The 21,092-nt window shown below is 49.1% G+C and overlaps 1 protein-coding gene across 3 annotated transcripts in view; it reads left to right on the top strand.

The window, feature by feature from the left end:
• The window catches only part of UBR2 (ubiquitin protein ligase E3 component n-recognin 2), a 1,393,714-nt gene that overhangs the window by 830,732 nt on the left and 541,890 nt on the right, over positions 1-21,092 (top strand). For all 3 annotated transcript variants that reach the window (XM_085612829.1, XM_085612828.1, XM_085612830.1), the window contains one exon: positions 12,684-12,764. In XM_085612829.1, coding sequence (XP_085468955.1) covers positions 12,684-12,764 — 81 coding nt within the window. The remainder of the gene's footprint in view (positions 1-12,683; positions 12,765-21,092) is intronic.

Genomic DNA, 21,092 nt, shown 5'->3' with positions numbered 1-21,092 from the left:
CAGAAAGGAAAGCTACAAGATGCTGACCCTAACTCCGGTTCTATAGGTGGTGCAGCTTGGAGATTGGATGTTGTCCCTGGACCCACAGGATGCGTACTATCACATTCCTATCATGCAGCCTATTGGAAGTACTTGCGGTTTGTGGTAGGTTCTACGCACTACCAATTTGCAGTACTACCCTTTGATTTGACATTGGCAACTTGATTCTTCACAAAGGTTATGGCTGTGGTTGTAGCCCATCTCGGACGGTTGGGCATTCCCATTTTTCCATATCTGAACAGCTGGCTCCTCAAAGTCAGGTTGCCAGAATTGGTGTTGCGCCATTTGATGTCGACGGCATCTCTGATGTTTATACTGGGCATTTTGATCAACAAGCCCAGATTTCACCTGTGGCCTTCTCAAGGACTCCAGTTGATAGGTTTGTTACTGATCACTAACCTTCTTTGCGCCTTCCTATCTTAACAGGTAGTCAGAGTCATAATGGAGATAATGCTGTTCACTCAACTAGGCACGAGAATTCCTGTTCCGAGAGTCCTGCGATTCCTAGGCCTACTGGCTTTCTGCATTGTCCGATTCACATGTGTATGATGGTGGGGGAACAAGGCAATACTAATGCATGGGATGGCCTCACTGCTCCTCTGCCTTGGCTGTGCTAGTGGCAAATGCCTCCACCCTGTGGTGGGGAGCTCTTCTGGAGATCAGGGGCCTCTGATCTCCAGAGGAGCAGATGCTTCAACTCAACTTGCTAGAATTTTGGGCGATTCGGCTGGCGCTCAAGGCCACCCTCTCCTTCATTGTCGTTCCATACATGTTTTGACAGACAACACAGCAGTGATATGGCATATCAAGAAACAAGGGGGAGTAGGGTCTCACCTCCTTTGTCTGGAAGCATTGAGACTATGATCTTAGGCACACCTCAAAGAGATATGGCTCACTGCCAGTCACTTAGAGGGGTCTATGAATGTCAGAGCTGAAAGCCTGAGCCAGTGTCATCTTGCTGTTAATCAGTGGCGTATTCTGTTGGAGGTAGTCCAGGACATTGCCGCCCAGTGTGGAACTCCTCAGGTGGACTTACTCCCCTCCTCGCAAAATGCTCAGTGCCTGCATTTTGCACCCCCAGTATCCCGAGAGGGATGTATTTCAGTTAAGGTTAAACTTTCAGCTGCATTATGCGTCATCCCAATCCCCCTGCCTTGATTTCTGGATTTCTGAGGAAGACTGCTAAGACCGGGCCCATGTCATTCTCATAGCTCCGGATTGTCTGAGTAGGGTGTGGTACGCGGGTGTTCTGCGCTTCTTCACTTGTCCCCCACTTCACCTTCCATGCAGGCCAGCTCTTCTTGCTCAGTCGGGGGACTAGTTCTGCACTCCAATGTCTTAGACCTCCACCCACATGCTTGGAGATAGAGCAGGGATAACTGAGCTCCTTTCTGGTGCTTCTGGAGGTAGTAGACATCATCTTATCTGCACATTGCCCCTCCACTAAAGCAGTCTATTCCGACAGATGGGGCAACTTTGTTGCATGGTGTGTGGACAAAGGTGTAGATCCCATGCAGGCCATGTTATCCCATGTGCTGCAATCTGGACCTACGCCTATCTCGGAGAGGTTGTGCCATTAGCAATGTGAAAGGTTATTTAGCTGCCTGGTCTGCTTTCCTCCGTCTGCCGTATCAGCTATCCCTGTTTAAGTACCTTGTTGTCATGTTTTTCCTCAAGGCCTGACCAATATTTTTCCTCCCACTATCTTTGTGGTTCCTCAATGGGACTTAAATTTGGTACTTACATTTTTGATGGGGACTCAGTTTCAGCCCCTTCACAGTTGTACCCTTTATATGTTAACTCTCAGGACTGTGTTTTTGGTTGCAATCACGTCTACTAGCAGGGTCAGTGTGTTACAAGCCCTTCCCTGTCATCCTCCTAGCACTACCTTTTTTAGGAGAAGTTGGTGTTTCGAACCAGGGCTGCTTTCCTTCCTGAGGTAGTCACTCCCTTTCATCTTGACCAGTCCATCACGCTTCTGTGGTGCCAAAACGGGAAAGGCAGTTCAGAAAAGGACTCAATCAAGATGGATCATCCTCTGCATTAAAGCTTGCTATTCCTTGGCTAAGAAAGAGCCACCTGAGGAGATCCCCACTCATTCCACCAGAGCCAGATCTACCATTCAAACGCTGGGCATTCCAATTACAGATATTTGTAAGGCAATGACTCGGGCCTCCCTACACACATTTACAAAACACTACTGAGGTGTGAAGAGCTGGATTTCTGGTTTAATCATCCATCAACCCTCCTCCTTGGTAGGGTATGGCTGTGGAATCTGCTCTTCAGGGGAGTAAGTAGGGTAGAAGTACCCATCTGAAGAAAAAGTTACTTAACTGCGCTAACTATTTTTCTGGTGGATAATCTATCTACCTGCAGATTCTTCACTGACCCGCCTGCCTCCCTCTTTGATTTATAGACACTGTTAATAAGATCCTATCTTGTATTCCTTTGGTACTGCAAAATTTACACTGATGTCATTTTGCCTTCTTGCTTCAAAGGCTTATCCTGGATCTCAGGAGCCTGAACTTCTTTCTCAGAAAGAAAAACTTCAAGATCCTGACCCTAGCTCAAGTTCTAAAGGCATTGGAGGAAGATTGCCAAAACCGGGCCCATGTCATACTCAGAGCCCCGGATTGGCTGAGTAGGGTGTGGTACGCAGACCTTCTGCTCTTCCCCACGTGCCGCCCACTTTTTGGAGACAAAATCTGTTTCTCTGGCCAATCTGTGTCCCGCTGCTTTTTGTCAGTGGCAGTCGAGACAGTTAACCCAGTTTTGAATAGTCTTTTGAACATTTTATTGTCGACAGCCTGGAAACAGGATAAATTGGTCCTACTTCTCAATTTACCCTCTATGGTCCCCAATATGATGTCGTATTTTAGACTGATATCGCTTTTTCCAGCGATATCTAAACTGCTTGAGAAGCTGATAAATTAGCAGCTTTCAGATTATCTGGTAACTAATAAGTTACTTCACTCAAGCCAACCTGGATTTCGCTTTAATTATATCATGGAGATGGCACTGTTTGTAGTGTCTGAATACATCAAATTGACTGTGGATGAAGGCGGGAGAGCATTAATTATTTCACAAAATCTCTGCAGCGTTAGACACTGTGACTAATGCTATCTTATACTCCCTCGCACGTTTAAGGGTTTTGGAGGCTTAGGCCTTGATTGGTTTATATCGTTCCTGGATAATAGAGGACAATCTGTGTGGTTGACATTTCTTTCGGTCGGGGTTCATCAAGGCTCTTCTCTCGGCCCAACTCTGTTTAACTTCTGTCTAGCCCAGCTGGCTTCTGTGGTTTAAACCGTTTAGATTCAAGGTGATGTTGTATGCCTATGACCTCAGTTGCTCCTCTTTTGAGAAAGGAGCTGAAGCTTTATGTGTACCTCTTAAGACAAGTCTTCAGACATTCTTTGAATGGCTCTGTGCTAGTCACCTTATGTGTAACATGTATAAGACTGAGAGTTTGTTTGGGTCTTTCCTCCTGTTGTAGGAGGCTAGCTTAGTATATGGTATACACCTTTTGGTGATACACCCTGCACTGAGTCCAGGAAACTCTTAGTGATAGTGTAAAAGGTCCCTTATAACCAAAGCTCTCAAGGGGTAGCTGTGGAGAGATTCAACAGCTTATTTCGTGTGGATGTAAAGCGGGTGCATTTACCACACAGTCAGTGAAGATTACACAAGAAAGAACCACACCAGTGTTTGAAAAATACTCAGGTACTTTTTACACACAACACTAGATATCCTTTGGTATATCTCCTACCCGAAGATATCAGTACACAATAAGATATATTTCAAATCAGGTAAGTAAAGCTCATAAAACACATGGGCCCCTATGGGGGGCCAAACCATACACCAAAAAAATTGAATGCCAGGTAAGTACTTAAACGAGACAACCACCCAATGATCTGTGGACCAGGGGAAGCAAGAAAACAACAAAGGTAAGTAGCTAGGATTCACTAGGCGCCCAGGTGCAGAGTTGTTACGCCAGAATAAAGTCCATAAGATAGCGTGGGGAAGTCGCAGTTGCAGTTTTACAGATTCAGAACCCTTCCCAGAGGACTCTGAGGAAAGCAGTTGGAAGAAGGTAGGTTGGAGTACACCCCTGCCCTTTGATACCTAGGGAACTAGGATACCCACACCAGGAAGCACGGGTGCATATGTGCGAAGTGGTGTCGGAACAGCCAGTTGAAGTCATTGGAGGGTCTCAGTCGACCGGCGCCTACAGAGTCTCGTGGACATCATTGTAGAGCTCAAACGTGAATCCTGGACGAGAAGTACCTTTAGAGAAAAGGGACAGAGTCCAAACCACCCGGAGGTGTCCAGGAGAAGTGGGAGCACGATGTCGTCCTTGTTGGAGGTACTTTGCTGTGGCACGGAGGTCTTGAAGATGCAGCTGTGGAGCCCAGGTGACGATGCAGGAGCACAGGAGTCATCCAAGAGCTGCCCCACACCAGTCAAAGATGGCAGAAGGGTCATTGGCCAGCAGGACCGCCAACAAGCTTTGACCAATAAAACAAACGTGTTGTGGGAAATCATGCTTAGTTGCAGAACATCAAGGTCTGAGGGACTCCTCCATCACAGGTAGGTCAGGGCCGGCCCTCAGTAAGCAGGAGAGCCATCAGGAATCAATGGAAGACCCGGAGTACCCTCAGACAGTGAGTCGCAAGGAGGCCTCAGCAGCACAGCAAAGATGGAGGCCCGCGTGGAGATAAAGGAGGAAGTCGGTTTTGCAGCAGGGAGATGCTTGAGGCTGAGGCTTCTTGCTGCTCAAAGATCTTTGGACTGGAGAGTCAGCAAGCCTTGGCAACATCAGACAGACGTGGTGCACATGGATGCAGTTTCAGCAGCTCCACGAGGGATTGCATTCTTCCAAGTTGCACAGAAGACAGCTCAGGCCTCAGCAGAACTACCAAATCACCACCTAAGTTGTAGAGCCTTAAATACGGTGAAGTGCAGTTGCAGGGGAGCTCCTTCACTGCAAGGGAGATTCCTTCCATCTGTCCTTGATGCATACAGAGTCCTTGTGACTCTGGAGGATGCATTACCCCAGATGTTGCAGGATGGCTGTGGAGCACCGAGACAAAGTTGCAGTAGGAACCTTCCTAGCAGGAGCAATCTTGTCTTGAGTCCGGCACAGCCAACAGCAGATTCCAGTATCCAGGGGCAAATGAGTCTTTTGGGAGGATACTGAAGACGAGTCTTGCAGCAGAAACCTTCTTCAAACGATTCTTGGGTTCCGTCCTCAGGGAAGCCAGTAAGTACCGAGGAAGAGGGTTGGACATCTTCTACGGTTACCCACCTATCGGGTAGGGGGCATAAGCTGTTACTGAAGGTGAGTAACTTGTCCTTTGGGCAGGCTAGTAGGTTTTTAAAAGCAGACAAAGACACATGGTGTATTTTCACAATGCTTTAGACAATTTGTTTAAAAGTATTATTCACAATGTTTAAAACAATGCTTTATTTATAGAGGTTATTTACCATGCATTAGTAAAATGGTTGTTAATGCAGATGGTTATACATATCCCTGAAAGGTTGCAGTGGTTAATTAATGATAATGTGAGCACATGATCGCAATGCTTGATTACTCATCATAAGTGCAGATGGATTATGGTTGCTGAAGTCAGTGGTGGAATGAGGTTTTAGGTTCCCAGTGAAGGGGTGAATGTGGGCCCATTATGTGTGCAGGCCACACAGCTAATGGCCCGTTTCCTTACAATAGGCCTCTTTTAAAAGGTTCCCTTCTGTAGTAGGGGATCTCTGTGTATAGTCATAATCTAGTGAATAGTCCCGCCCATGTGCGCGGACCCCGGAGCAATAAAAAATAATCTCTAAAAGGTGACAAATCATGCAGACCTGCATACACCTTTAAGAGAGAATTTAATTTAAAGACAGATAATGCAGCCTATACCCACAGGCTACACTGTCCAGTACTTCAACTAGAATTCCACCAATATCCACAAACAGCACTGCCTGTCCAGTTTTTCTCCACATAGGAAAAAACCCTGCCTCTACCAGCAAAAGCCTCTGGAATGATAGAGAGGAAGGAGTGGACAGACAAGCCCCATAGGCTGCCATTATGTGGCTTGGAACAGGATACTGTGCCTTTAAGAAAACTTTCCAGTTTTCCAGAACTTTCCCCAGTATCCCAGAATGCCCAGCAGGTCCCATTTACTTTCAGTTCTTTTTTCCGGCTCCTGCTAGCAGGACCCTGGAGCATTGAGCTCTCCCTTTTTCAAGGTTTTCATTGAGATTTTGGCAATTTTTGTCACTTTTTCTTGTGTTTAGTAGCTGGTACTGTCAACATGCCTGGCTTGTTCGACAAGTGCCCGGAGTGTGGTCGAAAGAAGGCTAAAACTGACCCACACGAGGTGTGCATAGCTTGCCTTCCCCAGTCCCACGTGCCTGAAAGCTGTACCATCTGCCACTCGTTTTCAGCCAGGACCCTGAGGGACAGGATGAAGAGCAGACTTCAAGCTCTGGAGGAGCGAAGACTGAAGGCACCAGGTGGGTCTGGAGGGGCTGATTTGGCCCATACTGAGGCCTCTGGGGGGCTCCCCAGGGGCAGGAAGACCAGTAAGCGCTCCCGCTCCCCGTCGACGTCGAGGGCGTCGACGGCGACGTCGAGGAGGATGACCACCGTCTGTTCGCCGTCTCCCCAGGGCTCTGGGGAGAAGCGGCGTCGACTATCGCCGTCGAGGGACCTGAATAGGCCGCCGTCGACTACATCGGCGTCGTCGGCGACGACGCCATCTTCGGCTTCGTCCAGCGGTCGACGTCGAGTGAAGACCCGGCGTCGGCGGTCGGCGTCGAGGGATCGCAGCTCGCCGTCGATGAAGAGAAGGAGGTCGCCGTCGAGGCGGAGGTCGCCGTCGAGGCGGAGGTCGCCGTCGAGGCGGAGGTCGCCGTCGAGGCGAAGGTCGCCGTCGAGGCGGAGGTCGCCGTCGAGGCGGAGGTCGCCGTCGAGGCGGAGATCGACGCCGAAGAAGAGATCGACGCCGAGAAGATCGCCGTCGAGGCACAGGTCGACGTCGAGGAGAAGATCGACGTCGAGGAAGAGAGAGTCGCCGGGATCGGTGTACTCGGTGGTGTATACCCCGCCTCGGATTCCTCCGTCGCCTCCTCCTCTCCCACCTCTGCCACCGCCTCCTCCACCGCCGCCACCTCCTCCACCACCGTCTCCACCTCCGCCACCGCCTCCTCCGCGGCCGCGGACTCTGTCTCCGCCACCCCAGCCTCTGTTGCTGCCACACACTCCTGCGGGACCGCCGCCGGTCCCCCCGAGGTCGGTTTCCCTTCCACGGTACCCGACTCCGCCGCAGGGGACCCCGAAGCCACGACGCCCACGGTCGCCTGGACCAGCGAGACCGGCGGACAGGCCTAAGCCGAAGAGGTCGCGCTCCCGCTCTCACAGGAGGCGACGATCGCGGAGCCGAGGGCGATCCTCGTCAGACTCTAGACGACGCCGCAGGAGGTATAGGTCCAGGTCGCGCTCCTCGGACAGGGACCTTTCCCCGACGCTGTCGGACTCCCCGGGGACTAGGGTGTCGCCGGTGGATGACTTGGTCTCGTTCCAGGAGGTGCTGTTGCGAGGGGCTGCGAAGCTGAATATCACGGTGACGGTTCCAACACCCACGACGTCCGTGATATTTGAGACGCTTCATAAAAGACACTTGTCTCGCCTCCTCCTGCCTCTCGTGCCTGGACTGGTGGAACCAGCCTTGGAACTGTTCCTCACTCCCACAACAGCGAAGGCCGCTCCGTCCAGGCTCATGAAGAAATATAGGGCCCCGGAGTCGGATCCGTCCTTTTTGAGAGGGGACCCGAAGCCGGATTCGGTTATCGTGACGGCGGCGAGAAAACAACATGCGACCGCCCCGGCCTCCACGGTGCCACCGGACAAGGAAAGCCGCTGGCTGGACTCTGCGGGCAGGAAGGTGTGTGGTACCGCCGCCACCACGATGAAGGCGGCGAGTGCAGGGGCGTTATTGGGCCGTTACGACTGGGCCCTGTGGGAATCCCTGCAGCAATATGCGGACCTCCTGCCACGAGACAAGAAGGAGGACTTCTTGGAGACGGTGCGCGAAGGCATGCTGGTTTCTAACCAAACGATCAGCGCAGCGGCGGATGTATCGCTATTGGCCGCCCACGCCTACTGTCATGGCATCCACCAGCGGCGCCATTCCTGGTTGCGCCTGACGTCCCTCAAGCCGGAGGTTCAGCAGAGAGTGGCCAACCTGCCCTTCTCGGGGGAAACCCTGTTCGGGAAGCATGCGGACGATGAAATGGCCCGCATGAAGGCTGAAGCGGAAACCCTGACGGCCGTCGGGTTAGAGAAGGCCGAGAAAAAGAAACGACCGTTCCAGAGGAGGTTCGGGTCGTCGGGCCGAGGGCGTGGGCAGGGCTCGGGACAGCAGCAGCCACAACAGCAGCAGTTCCGCAAGCCCTTCCAGAAGCGCCAGAGGGGTAGAGGAGGCCAGCAGGCTACTACCACAAACAAGGGCCCGGCCGGGTCTCGGCCCTGAGCTGTTACTTCCCCCTCAACCGTTACCCACTCCAGTGGGGGGAAGCATCCAATTTTTTCCGGCAGAGTGGAGAAAAATTACTCAGGACAAGTGGGTGCTGAATATTGTTTGCAATGGATACAGTCTTCGGTTCATCAGCCCGCCTCCAGCGATTCCGCCGGTCAGCTCTCGCTTCCAGCTGAGGGAGCTCCAGGCGGAGGCAGACATCTTGTTGAGAAAAAAGGCGGTAGAAGAAGTACCTTTGTCTCAAAGGGGAAGAGGTCTGTACTCTCGGTTCTTCCTCGTTCGCAAGAAGGACAAGAACGAGTTCAGGCCCATTCTGGATTTGCGACAAGCAAACAAGTGGATTCGCAGAGAGAAGTTTCGCATGCTATCGTTGCACCAGATTTACCCTCAGCTGCAACGGGGAGACTGGCTCTGTGCCATAGATCTACAGGATGCGTACTTTCATGTGCCCATAGCACGGAAGCACAGGAAGTTCCTGCGATTCCAAGTCGGCGCCAATCACTATCAATACACAGTACTGCCATTCGGGCTAAAGTCTGCTCCCAGGACTTTTTCGAAGTGCATGGCGGTGGTGGCGGCACACCTGCGGAGGAACAAGGTGTTTGTCTACCCGTATCTGGACGATTGGCTGATCAAGGCGTCATCCTTCGAGGAAGCGCAAGAACACTTCCGATGGACGTGCGAGCTCTTGAACAAGCTGGGGTTACACGTCAACATGTCCAAATCGGTCCCGTCTCCGGTACAGTGCATACAGTACCTGGGGGCCTCCATAGATACGAGGTCAGCAAGCGTGTCTCCTTCGGAGGAGAGACGGTTATCACTCCTTCGGAAGGCTCAGGACCTCAGGACTGCTCCATCGACGACTGTGAGGAAGGTGTCGTCTCTACTGGGATCGATGGCCTCCTGTATCTTCCTCACTCCGCACGCACGCCTACACATGCGACCACTGCAGGAGTGCTTGGAGGATCAGTGGGATCAGAGGACAGGCTCTTGGGACGACAAGATCCGACTGTCTCTACATGCTCGTCAGTCTCTGAAGTGATGGTGTTCGGCGGAAAACCTCCTCCAGGGGGTTCCCTTCCACAAGGACATTCCCACGACGAATGTGGTGACGGATGCTTCTCTCCAGGGCTGGGGTGCGCATTCCGGGGACCTGCAGATTCAAGGGAAGTGGTCTCCCTTAGAATCGACGTACCACATCAATTTCCTGGAACTCAGAGCTGTCTTCCTGGCACTGAAGGCTTTCCTTCCGTCCTTCCAGACCAACTCGCTGCTGATACAGACGGACAATACAACCACGATGTATTACCTCAACAAGCAGGGGGGGTCGAGATCGCGCACTCTGTCGCAGGAGGCGCAGGCGATCTGGCGCTGGCTGCTGGCCCGAGGACTGACGATTACGGCCACGCATCTGCCAGGGGTGCAGAATGCTCAGGCGGACGCCTTGAGCAGGCTGATTCAGGAAAACCACGAATGGGTCATAAACGACGAAGTACTAGGAGAAGTCTTCGCAAGGTGGGGGACTCCAGACGTAGATCTGTTCGCCACCGCCGAAAACAGCAAATGCCGAGACTTCGCATCCAGGTACTACCAGCGGGGGACGCTGGGGAATGCGCTATGGATCGATTGGTCGAACAGCTTTCTGTACGCTTTTCCACCCATTCCCCTGATTCCGGCGGTGCTCATCAAGCTGTCCCAGTCCAGGGCACGGATGATCCAGATCGCCCCGGAGTGGCCCAGGCAGTGGTGGTTCACGGACCTTCTTCACCGGTCTCTCCTTCCTCACATGCGATTGCCGTGCAGGCCGGACCTTCTCACGAAGTTCGGGGGGCGGATGGTGCACCCCAACCTCTCGTCTTTGAGTTTGGCGGCATGGCTCCTGAAATAGTGCAATATGGTCATCTGAATCTACCAGACGATTGTATGGACATTCTGAAGGAGTCTAAGCGACCTTCCACTAGGACATCCTATGCTTACAAGTGGAAGAGGTTCTGTATCTGGTGTAAGTCCAAGAACTTTGATCCGACAACATGTAAGGAAGATGTCATCCTTCCATACCTTTTGCATCTGGCGCAGTCTGGCCTTAATTTCCATTCCATTAAGGTTCATCTGGCTGCTTTGACTGCTTACAGGAAGTGCCCTTCACAGACGTCCTTCTTTCAGATTCCTGTGGTCAAGGATTTTTTGGAAGGCTTGAAGAAGGTGTTCCCTCCTGTCAGACTTCCCTCGCCTTCTTGGGACTTGAATGTGGTGCTGTCCAGACTGATGAGAGAGCCTTTTGAACCTATTCACAAGGCTTCATTGCAGCACCTATCCTGGAAGGCGGCGTTCCTGGTGGCCATTACATCGGCCCGCAGGGTGAGTGAACTTCAGGCATTATGTTGGCAAGAACCTTATACTGTGTTTCATGCTGCTAAGGTTGTGATGCGTACTCACCCTAAGTTCCTTCCTAAGGTTATCTCTGACTTTCATGTCAATCAAACCATAACTTTACCTACGTTCTTTCAGAATCCCTCTTCACCAGCGGAAAGGGCTCTCCATTCCCTGGATGTCCGTAGGGTGTTGAAATTTTATCTGGATAAGACCAAGGATATTCGTAGGTCTGACCAATTGTTTGTTAATTATGGCTCTGTCAGGACTGGTCTTGCGACCTCTAAGCAGTCCATCTCTCGGTGGATTGTGTCCTGCATACAGTTGTGTTATCAAAAAGCTAATAAGACCTTAGGGGGTAAACCTAAGGCTCATTCCACCAGGGGCAAAGCTGCCACGACGGCTTTGCTGCGTAATGTTCCGATTGCGGAAATCTGTAAGGCGGCCACTTGGAAGTCGGTCCATACTTTTGCTGCGCATTACTGTCTGGACACGGATGCCAGGGCAGATGCTCAGGTTGGGCAGGCTTCGCTGCGAAATTTGTTCGCACAGTAGTGGTAGTGTCTTGTGTGTTCTCCACCGCTTTTGTTGTGTGGGGATGGGCTTGCCATTCTATTCACTAGATTATGACTATACACAGAGATCCCCTACTACAGAAGGAGTAGTTTCTTTTCTGTAACTCCAGTTCTGTAGTAGGGGTATCTCTGTTATAGTCATAAGCGCCCGCCCTCCTCCCCGGTGGAGAGATAATTATTCATATGAAGAATGCTACAGGTCTGGCGTGCTACGCCTTCAAAAAGAACTGAAAGTAAATGGGACCTGCTGGGCATTCTGGGATACTGGGGAAAGTTCTGGAAAACTGGAAAGTTTTCTTAAAGGCACTGTATCCTGTTCCAAGCCACATAATGGCAGCCTATGGGGCTTGTCTGTCCACTCCTTCCTCTCTATCATTCCAGAGGCTTTTGCTGGTAGAGGCAGGGTTTTTTCCTATGTGGAGAAAAACTGGACAGGCAGTGCTGTTTGTGGATATTGGTGGAATTCTAGTTGAAGTACTGGACAGTGTAGCCTGTGGGTATAGGCTGCATTATCTGTCTTTAAATTAAATTCTCTCTTAAAGGTGTATGCAGGTCTGCATGATTTGTCACCTTTTAGAGATTATTTTTTATTGCTCCGGGGTCCGCGCACATGGGCGGGACTATTCACTAGATTATGACTATAACAGAGATACCCCTACTACAGAACTGGAGTTACAGAAAAGAAACTACTCCATCTAGTTGATGCACTGCATTGCTATGATTGATCTGTCATTCCTCGCCTCTGCCTTTAAGGGGCATGGAAAGAAATTAGAAGGGGAACTGATATCTGGGTGGGTGCAATAAAGCTCCAGTGACATAACTGGGGTACCATTTCCGGCATCAAGATGGAGCCAGCACCCCCTGAGGCGTAGGAGAGCTCTGAAAAGTTTCTGGATCCGGTTTGGCTCCTGATAATATTTAACAGGTAAGGAATCTGCAGGTAGATAGAGTAGGCATCCGAAAGATTGTTATTGAAAGTAAGTAATTTTTTCAATTAAATTGAAATGAACATAATAAATAATAAATGACCTCCAAATTCACATGAATGAAAGGTTTGTGTTTTCTAGACATATTTTGAGATGTCCTGATATCTTATTGCTGTTATTATACTGTTTTAGGTAAACATTTGTAGTATGCTAAATTGTTTTTCCTCTCTTCATAGACCTACAGTAGTATTAAGAAAATAAGAGAGCGCTCCTCCATCAGCCCTGTGGTAGAAACTGAAGGCAATGCCCTTGAAGAGGTAAAATAAAAAGCCTGTTTCCTATCAATATGCATTGTGATGAACCAGATGAGATGGTAACTTGAATAATCACAAGAGGGGGTCCTTGTGCGTCATTGAGATGTTGTTTAAACAGTATCGAAATTTGTGTGGGTTTCTGTACAAACAAGACTTTGTCCCTCCACAAGGTGATATAGCACCATATATTTAGGCCTATGTGTAGTATATTTATATGCCAGTGTTATTGTGCTTTACATGGAAGGCTGATTGTCACTGTTCTCTCATGCATGTTTTTTTTATGGACACTCTTGTATGCTCTGCACTTCAGCGGCATTCCTTCATCAGCTTTTTTGCCAAAGGCTAAACTTGAAGTGATATTGAACATCATTTTCTGTACCAAACACCAGAGCCCATGTTGTGCCAGTGGCGGCTCCTCCGCTAAGGCAGAGGAAAGTCGCCCACTGCTTTTAAGCAGTGTGACGAAAGGAAAAATAAAATGATAATACCTTGTTATTATCATATTATTGTTTACAGCTGCTTGGCGGGCGGGGGGTGGGGGCTGCTCTGCTCTCAGAGGTAGAGTGGTTTGCCCATTCCACGTGCACATGAATGCTTGTATGTTCTCCATGCCGGCTGCATTACAGCCTGCATGGAAATCATGCCCAGGCCCCCATTCCTTGGCTGAGCACCGAACCACGGTGCTCAGACCAATCAGAATGCTGCATTGCAGCGTTCTGATTTTTTCAGGGGATCCTGGGTGTGCTTCCTGGTCGCTGTTCAGCCTGAGGAGACAGAGCAGAGACACGGGACACGGCGATAAGGTAAGTGTTTTTAGTTTTTTTACATTCCCCTTCCTCCTCCCCGCCACCCCACCACCCCGATCCGTGCCATCCACCACTGACCAGAACATGTGTGCATCTACGATTCCTCTTATCCCAGTTGGAAAATCGGTCACGCCATCATGTATGCTACCTGATTCAACTTTTTCATCAATTTAGTTTTTCTGGACTATTTTTATTTATGGATGTTGTCAGGACATCTGCTGTCGCTCCTTCTAGTCCACCTTTTTTCATTCCAAAACCAGTTTTATACCTCTTACAAATTTGTTCATTTCGGAAAGTTTGCTGAAGTTTCAAACTTGCTTTCAATTATGCCTCAGTTTTTCACAGCAAGCAAATAAGCCTTGCACCAAATTCTTGTGAACACCAGGCTAATGCACTAATATAAGCAGTCGAAAAATGTTGCAACTAGGTACATTTTCTTAAGTATCTTCACTTACAGAAGCTGCCACTGGCCACAGCACTTTTATGAAGGTTAAAAAGGTGCTGTAAATTGTGTGTGAGCAAAAGAGACATGGTTAATTGACGGAATGCAGAACAGATCAAATCAAAACATTCCCCCCAGTCCAGAGATCTGGGTTAAATCCATCATTCTTTTGCTCACCATGCCACCCCAGTTTAGACCTGGCCATACGCAATTCAGTCTAGACCCTGTGCCTCATGGGAACAGTCCAGACCGAACTGCCAAGCGTGTGAGCATTTTTCAATGTCTCTTTGGTCTAGTTCACTTTTGAGCATTTTTGGGTTCTTCAGTTTTGAGAGACTAAATGGCCATTCTAGACTAATAATAATTTCTGCGTCATCTATAAATGTGTAAAATGGCAGAGAAACAATGGGATCAAATTGAGATAAAAGTTATTAGTGAAATCGAAGATGATTAAGGCATTTCACAAGAATAAAGTCTAGCTTGAAATTGAAAAGGAAGAAAGGGGACTGCTTGGTCTGTCAAAATCTGAAGATTACTGAATAGGTTGACATGAACGTCAGTCTAACAAGCCTGTGATCGACATCAGCAAGTTCATTCAGTTGGATGCTTCTAATCTTCGATTCCTCACCTTAAAAATACCTACAGGCACCAGATTGGATCTGGTCATTTTTGCTATCAGTACTCCCTCTCATGGTAGGATGTCGTGGCACTCGGCGTTGAGTCCATATCTCGTCCAAGTGACAGAGCAGGGCAGATTATAAGATCCACCCTTGTTCACAGATGTCAGCCCCTTTCTTTCCATGCCTACTGGTTCATATGCAGAGCCCTGCTTTCTACTTTGTCTTTCATCTGACTATTTCTAAATTCTCAAACAGTGTGCTAGGGAACAAAATGCCCTCCGAAAATGAAAGGCTTCGAGCCATGCTGAGACAAGAAGCAGAAGTCAGTCACAGACTTGCACAAGATGGGTCTTTGGTTCTTGGTCTCCGATTCTTGGCCTCTCGGCACTACTCAAGATGTGAGAGAAGTGTGTACTTATGCACCTGAATGCTATCCAGACCTGAAGGCGAAATGCTGTTGCTGACCACAAGATGTCACACCTGAAACATAGATCCCCACTCCATTTTAGAGGCCCAGTCAGGCAAAATCAAAATTCAGGGACAAGTATACGATGAAGAAGCAGGGCTTGTCCCCATCCCACTGGAAATCCTACAAAAAGGAATGAGGCCACAAGATAAAAATCCCACCCTTTTTAAGTCCTCAGAAATCATTCCCCAATTGGTCCTGATGCACCCTGATTTTCCTGGGCCGTCATCGACTCCACAGCAGATCGTGGACTTCAAGGATTCCATGCTGCAGTTGTTTAGTACAATTCTGGCTCACTCTTTGCATGCCTTCAAGCCCCAGGTATCTCAGATGAATTAGGTAGGAATTCGGCCGAAGGGACTGCCACCTATGCCAGACTGTCTTCTCAGGACCTGCTACCGGGCCCATGCATTCTTTGGTACAGACTTCCATGCTAATGTCATAATGCATGCCGGTTCCCACCATGGTAGCACAGATTCCTCCATTGTCAGTCGAAGACTTGGTTCTGACTTTGTCCCAAATTAGACTGATGTCTACTAAAGTGCAATCAGTTGTCATGTAGCGTGACGCTAATCCGAGATCTCTGTATCAACACCACTACCAGAAGAGACTCTATTCTTTTTAAGGCTCTTATTCTGACCCAGTACATGAGGCATAGATGGTCGTCGAGCCCACTATTGAGGATGGATGTATATTTTAAACATCCCCCTCCCAATTACACTAATTTTGCACTGTATTTAGACCTGCAGAATGCCAGTGGCCTAGATACATCTACTGTAACGGATCTTCATTCACATCATGGACCACCAATAGAGGAAAGTGCTTCATGTACAGTGATAGCTTGGAGGGCAGCTGAGACTCTAGAACTGCATTTGCCCACTGTGGGAGGCTGGCTTGATATATGCTGCACACTTCTTTAAGTGAAGCACCTTGCACTAATCCAGACAATCCTTATGGTGATTTTAGTGATCGTAAACAACCATAGAAACAGTCTAAGTGGTAGCTATGGAGAGCAGCCTTCAGGCTAGTCCACAAGGAGGGTAAATCAGCTTGTTTCACCAGATCTAATAATATACTGTAGGTTAAACGAAAAAGAATCACACAGTGTGGTTATACAAATATGTCTATTTATTATACACACTCAGTAACTTATTGGTATAGCTTCTCTCTAGAAATATAAACACAAATGCACATAATACTTCAAATGTAAACAGGTAAGTAAGCACAAATACACAGTGGTCTCCAGGGAGAGACCAAACCATATACTAAAGAAGTGGAATGCAAACTGGGACACGGACCAAGAGACTCCGAAGTCTGGGGAAACCAGGAACCCCACAGAAGCTATGTACAGAGTGGAAACACAGCTGAGTGCTCAATACAAGTCCATGAGAAAGTCGCAGTTGCAGTTTTCAAGAAGGACCTTTTCCAGTGGACCCTGAAGAAACCTGTGGAAGAGAGAAGGTTGGAGAGCCACCCTACCCGTGGATACCACAGGAACCAGGGTACCTACACCAGGGAAGCTGGGTACATAAGTGTGAAGTGATGTCGGAAACCTCCATAGACCACAATGGAGGACTTCAGGAAAGATGCCATTGGCGAAGAAGGTGGAAGAGTCCGGTCGAATCCAATGGTGGATTCTTGACGAGAAGAACCTGCAAGCAGAGGGGTCAGAGTCTATACCACACGGAGGTGACCAGGAGGCACGGAAGAGCTATGACGGCCGATGATGGAAGATGCAGGAGTGATGACGGTGACCTTGTCGCTGCAGCTGTGAGGACCAGGCGACGCTGTGGAAGACCAGGAGCCGTTCACGAGCAGTCCCATGTTGGAAGTCTAGAACCAGGGGGTCGGTGTCCGGCTGGAACACCAACAAGCCTTTACAGCAGCAACAGATGTGGTAAACTAAAAAGGTGCAATGTTGGGACCAGTAACGTCCAATGGATTCACCAATTGCTGGAGAGTCAGAGCAGGCCCGAGCAAGCAGGGGAGCCCACTGAAGCCAAAGAAGACCCTCAAGAGGATCCACAGGCCAAAGGCACAGGAGTCGCAAGAGGACCTCGAGCAGCTCACCAAAGATGCAGGCCCACGTTTCAGAGAATGCGGTGAGGACAAAGATCTTGGCAGGAGGAGATGCTGGTGCTTCTTGTAACCCGAAGACCTCTAGAGTACAGAGCCAACAAGCCCTGGCGACGGCAAGTCAATGCAGTGCACAGGACCGTAGTTGTTGCTCGCTGTAGCAGTTTAAAGCTGCGGGCTGCCTCTGGATCTGCTGGCTAGACGACCCCCCGGCGTGAGCGATAGAATTATTGGCGAGAAGTTCTGCGACTGAGCTGCATTGTGAGACAATATTGCCGTCTAAAACGCTCAGCCTGGCACCATTGGAAAACCGGATAAAGCACAACTGTGCCTCACATTCGAAACGCGCAAAACTGGACGCTCACAAGGTGAGACGGCCTCAGACTCAGAGGCGGAGGCCTTATCGGACACTGCCCCAACCCTAGAATCCACTCTACTTGCAATTCAACAAAGCCTGAAGTCAATTGATGGTAAAATTGACGCTCTTAATTTGCGAATGGATGACATGGCGGCAAAGTTGGACAAACAAAGTACAATGATGAGCAAGGTCGAGCAAAGAGTGTCCACCATTTAGTTGATGTGCAAAAGATGTCAAATAAATCTCTCAACATGGAGACAGTACTCTCTAGAATACAAGCTAAGAACGAAGACTTTGAGGCAAGGTCCAGGGGGAATAATGTACAGCTAACCGGGCTGCTGGAGTCAACCAATGTTGGAAAGATGGAACTCTATGTAGAAGGGCTGATCAAGGACATATTTGGTGCGGATAATTTATCGCTTATGTTGGTGGTGGAGTGGGCGTATCGATCCCTGGCGGCGCGCTGATCATTGCGAGGCTACTGAACTACTGGGATCCGGAAACTATTCTTCGTCTGGCTCGCGAAAAAAGGGCAGATAACACATCAGGCAAATGGGCTTGCATTTTTTCCTGACTTCACTACTACGGTCCAGGCTGCGCAAAGGATATTTATTCCCACTAAAAAACTACTACAAGCTGAGGAGATCCCGTACGCCATGTTGTACCCGGCAAGGCTGAGGATTGGTCCGGAGGGTGCATCCAAGATTTTTATGAATCCTAAGGCTGCAATGGAGCATGCAAAGCGGCTAAAGAAACGTTGTCGGGACATGACGGATGACCCAGAGGGTGATGAACAGTAATTTCAGGATGGGAACTATGGTCAGACTGTAATATGTGGGGGATTCCACACAGCCTAAGCTGGTGGTTTGATGTGTGGGAGCGTTCTGTACTATTGCTTGAAATTGATTTGCTTTGAAACCTCTGATGTGGTACCTTGCCCTCTGTGGGAAAGGAGTATGAGATTAGGGTCCTGAAGTAACGTGTACCAGGTATGCGTATATTTGATTTGATGCTACTGTGAGACATTTAGAGCTATGGCGTGCCGTTGTGTCAGACCACGGGCCCAGTCGGCCACCTCCCCCCATCACTGGGAGGTTCTTATGCACTCTAGTGCCCTCACATGGGTGTTCCCCATTTATTCATTCGGGTCATGGGTGGGTGGGGGGGGGGGGCAGTTTATTGTTTTCTGATTGGATTGTCTTTGGCAAGTTGGGGTTGCTGAAGTGGGCAGGGGTGTTGAGGGGAGTGGGGTATGTGGCGTATGTTGAAGATTGCAGCAGAAATAGGTTGCTTACAGTTTACAGCACAGCAGTGTGGGCTAAAATATATTTCTATGTCATAACGTGATGGTTTGGTATAGGTGATACGATAAAGATAATAACATGGAATGTACGTGGGTTGAATAACCCCCCAAAAAATTGCAATGTGCTCGTTTTTTTAGATAGGCAAGATGTGCAGGTTGCATTCCTCCAGGAGACGTACCTTACTACAAATACGGAACTGCATGTCGGATCTCGCTGGGCCAGTGTGCGAGTGGCCTCCTCATTTTCCGCATAGTCCAGGGGTGTGATGATCTTAGTCAAGACATTTTCTCCATACAAATTCATTCATTAGATATGAAAAGGATGAGCATGGTAGGATACTACTTGTGTGGGGTAAGCTGGGGGACATGATGGGATTGTTTGTAAATACTTATGGGCCCAATATTGACGGTTCTACCTTTTTTAATGACGTATGGAGACGTATTTCTGCTTATCCTATGTCAGTTGTCATATGGGATGGTGACTCGCATGTTTGTTTGGATCCCAGACTAGACCGCCCCACCGACTCTGAGAGATGCGGGAAGCAGGTGGCTTTGATTTTGTATGAGCTAATAGAGGCAGAGGGCCTTATAGACATATGGAGGGCACGACATCCCAGAGGTGTGGGAAGGTACATTTGTTTCCACAGTGCATGGGTTGTGGTTATGGCTTGACTATTGGTTGGTGTCCCGGGAGGCGGCCCCTTGGACTGTCTGGGTAAAGCACCTGGCTAGAACGCTGTCTGACCATTCGCCGGTACTGATTGAGCCTAGGATTCCGGCATGCATTAGAGCCCCGTTCCAATGGCGATTGCAACCTTCCTCACTCGCTGACACAGTATTCCGGGACGAAATTGGGGTAGCAATCCATAATTGTTTCTTGGAGAATGAGGGATTGGTGGATAGTGCAGGCACTATCTGGGAGGCATTTAACCCGTTCGTTGCGTGCGTCGGCCAACGGTCGGCGCGAGCAGTACCTCCATAGGACTGCCCACGTACGTTGTCCGACGCGGCCCCGCCCGCCCCTGCACGGGAACATCCGCACCACGGCGGATTCTACGCCGTGCTAAAAGGGTTAAAGTTACAATAAGGGGAGTGTGTATGGGTGCGCAGGCTGGTGTGTTGAGAGATCTCAGGCACAGAATAAAAACTGTAGCAGATAAAATTTGCTTATTAGAACGTGAATATAAGCGATGCCCGACATCCGCTGTATTGGCCCAGATTAGGGAGTTTCTCTCTGAGCATAACCAGACTGCAGATCATAAATCCAGGTTCTCTAGGGCACGATATTATGGCCTAGTCGATCGCTTGGACATAGGTTGTCAGCCCATAGGGGACAGGAGCACATTACTGAATTACTAGATGAATACAACATTGTTAAATATTCCACGTCTGAAATTAGTACAATACTCATTGACTTCTATTCAAAATTATATGGGCATGGACATGAGGCAGCTGAGGCAGATATCAATGCCTACCTAGACGATATAGCGCTGGGATGGCTGTCCAATGGGCAACGTGAATATCTGGTTCAACCGTTTGATAAGGATGATGTGAAAGAGGCTGTCAGGTCCCTACCTACCTGTAAAGCGTCGGGGCTGGACGACCTCCCCAGCGAGTTTTTTGAACCTTATATCTATGAGCTTGCCCCACAATTACTAAAAGTTCCCCCTACCCTCAGGGAAGCTTTGATAGTTACACTTCTGAAACCTGAAAAAACAGCTAATCAGTGTGATTCTTATAGACCGCTCTCCCTCATAAACTTAGATACTAAAATACTAGCCAAAATGATAGCAACTAGGCTACAACCTCTGGTGCCCAAGTTAGTTCTCCCGGACTAATTGGGGTTTGTCCCTAAACGATCTACGGTGCATAATCTCCGTACACTTTTTGCTGTATTGCACAATCTGGATCCAGAGACATCAGCGGCAGCTGTTCTTCTTGATGCAGCAAAAGCGTTTGATTTGCTCCACTGGGTCTATATGTTTGTAATGCTGCGACGGATGGGCATGCCACTTTTTTTTGTGAAATGGCTGCTGGATACCAAGCTGGTAGCACATGTGTGAGTAAATGGATGAGGTATCAGATTTTTTGCAATTTGTAAAGGACTGCGGCAGGGTTGCCCGTTGTCCCCAATGCTTTTTTCATTGGCATTGGAGCCGTTAGCATGTAAGATGCGTCAGAAGCACCCTGAGGCCGCACTGGGGTTCAGGCAGCGCCCATTGATCATTTCATTATATGCGGATGACATGTTATTATATAT

Source organism: Triturus cristatus, chromosome 6 (genome assembly GCF_964204655.1).
Source record: "Triturus cristatus chromosome 6, aTriCri1.1, whole genome shotgun sequence".
NCBI classification, from domain to species: Eukaryota; Metazoa; Chordata; class Amphibia; order Caudata; family Salamandridae; genus Triturus; species Triturus cristatus.
Note: the sequence above shows the minus strand (reverse complement) of the source record. Positions and strands in the feature narration are given on the sequence as shown.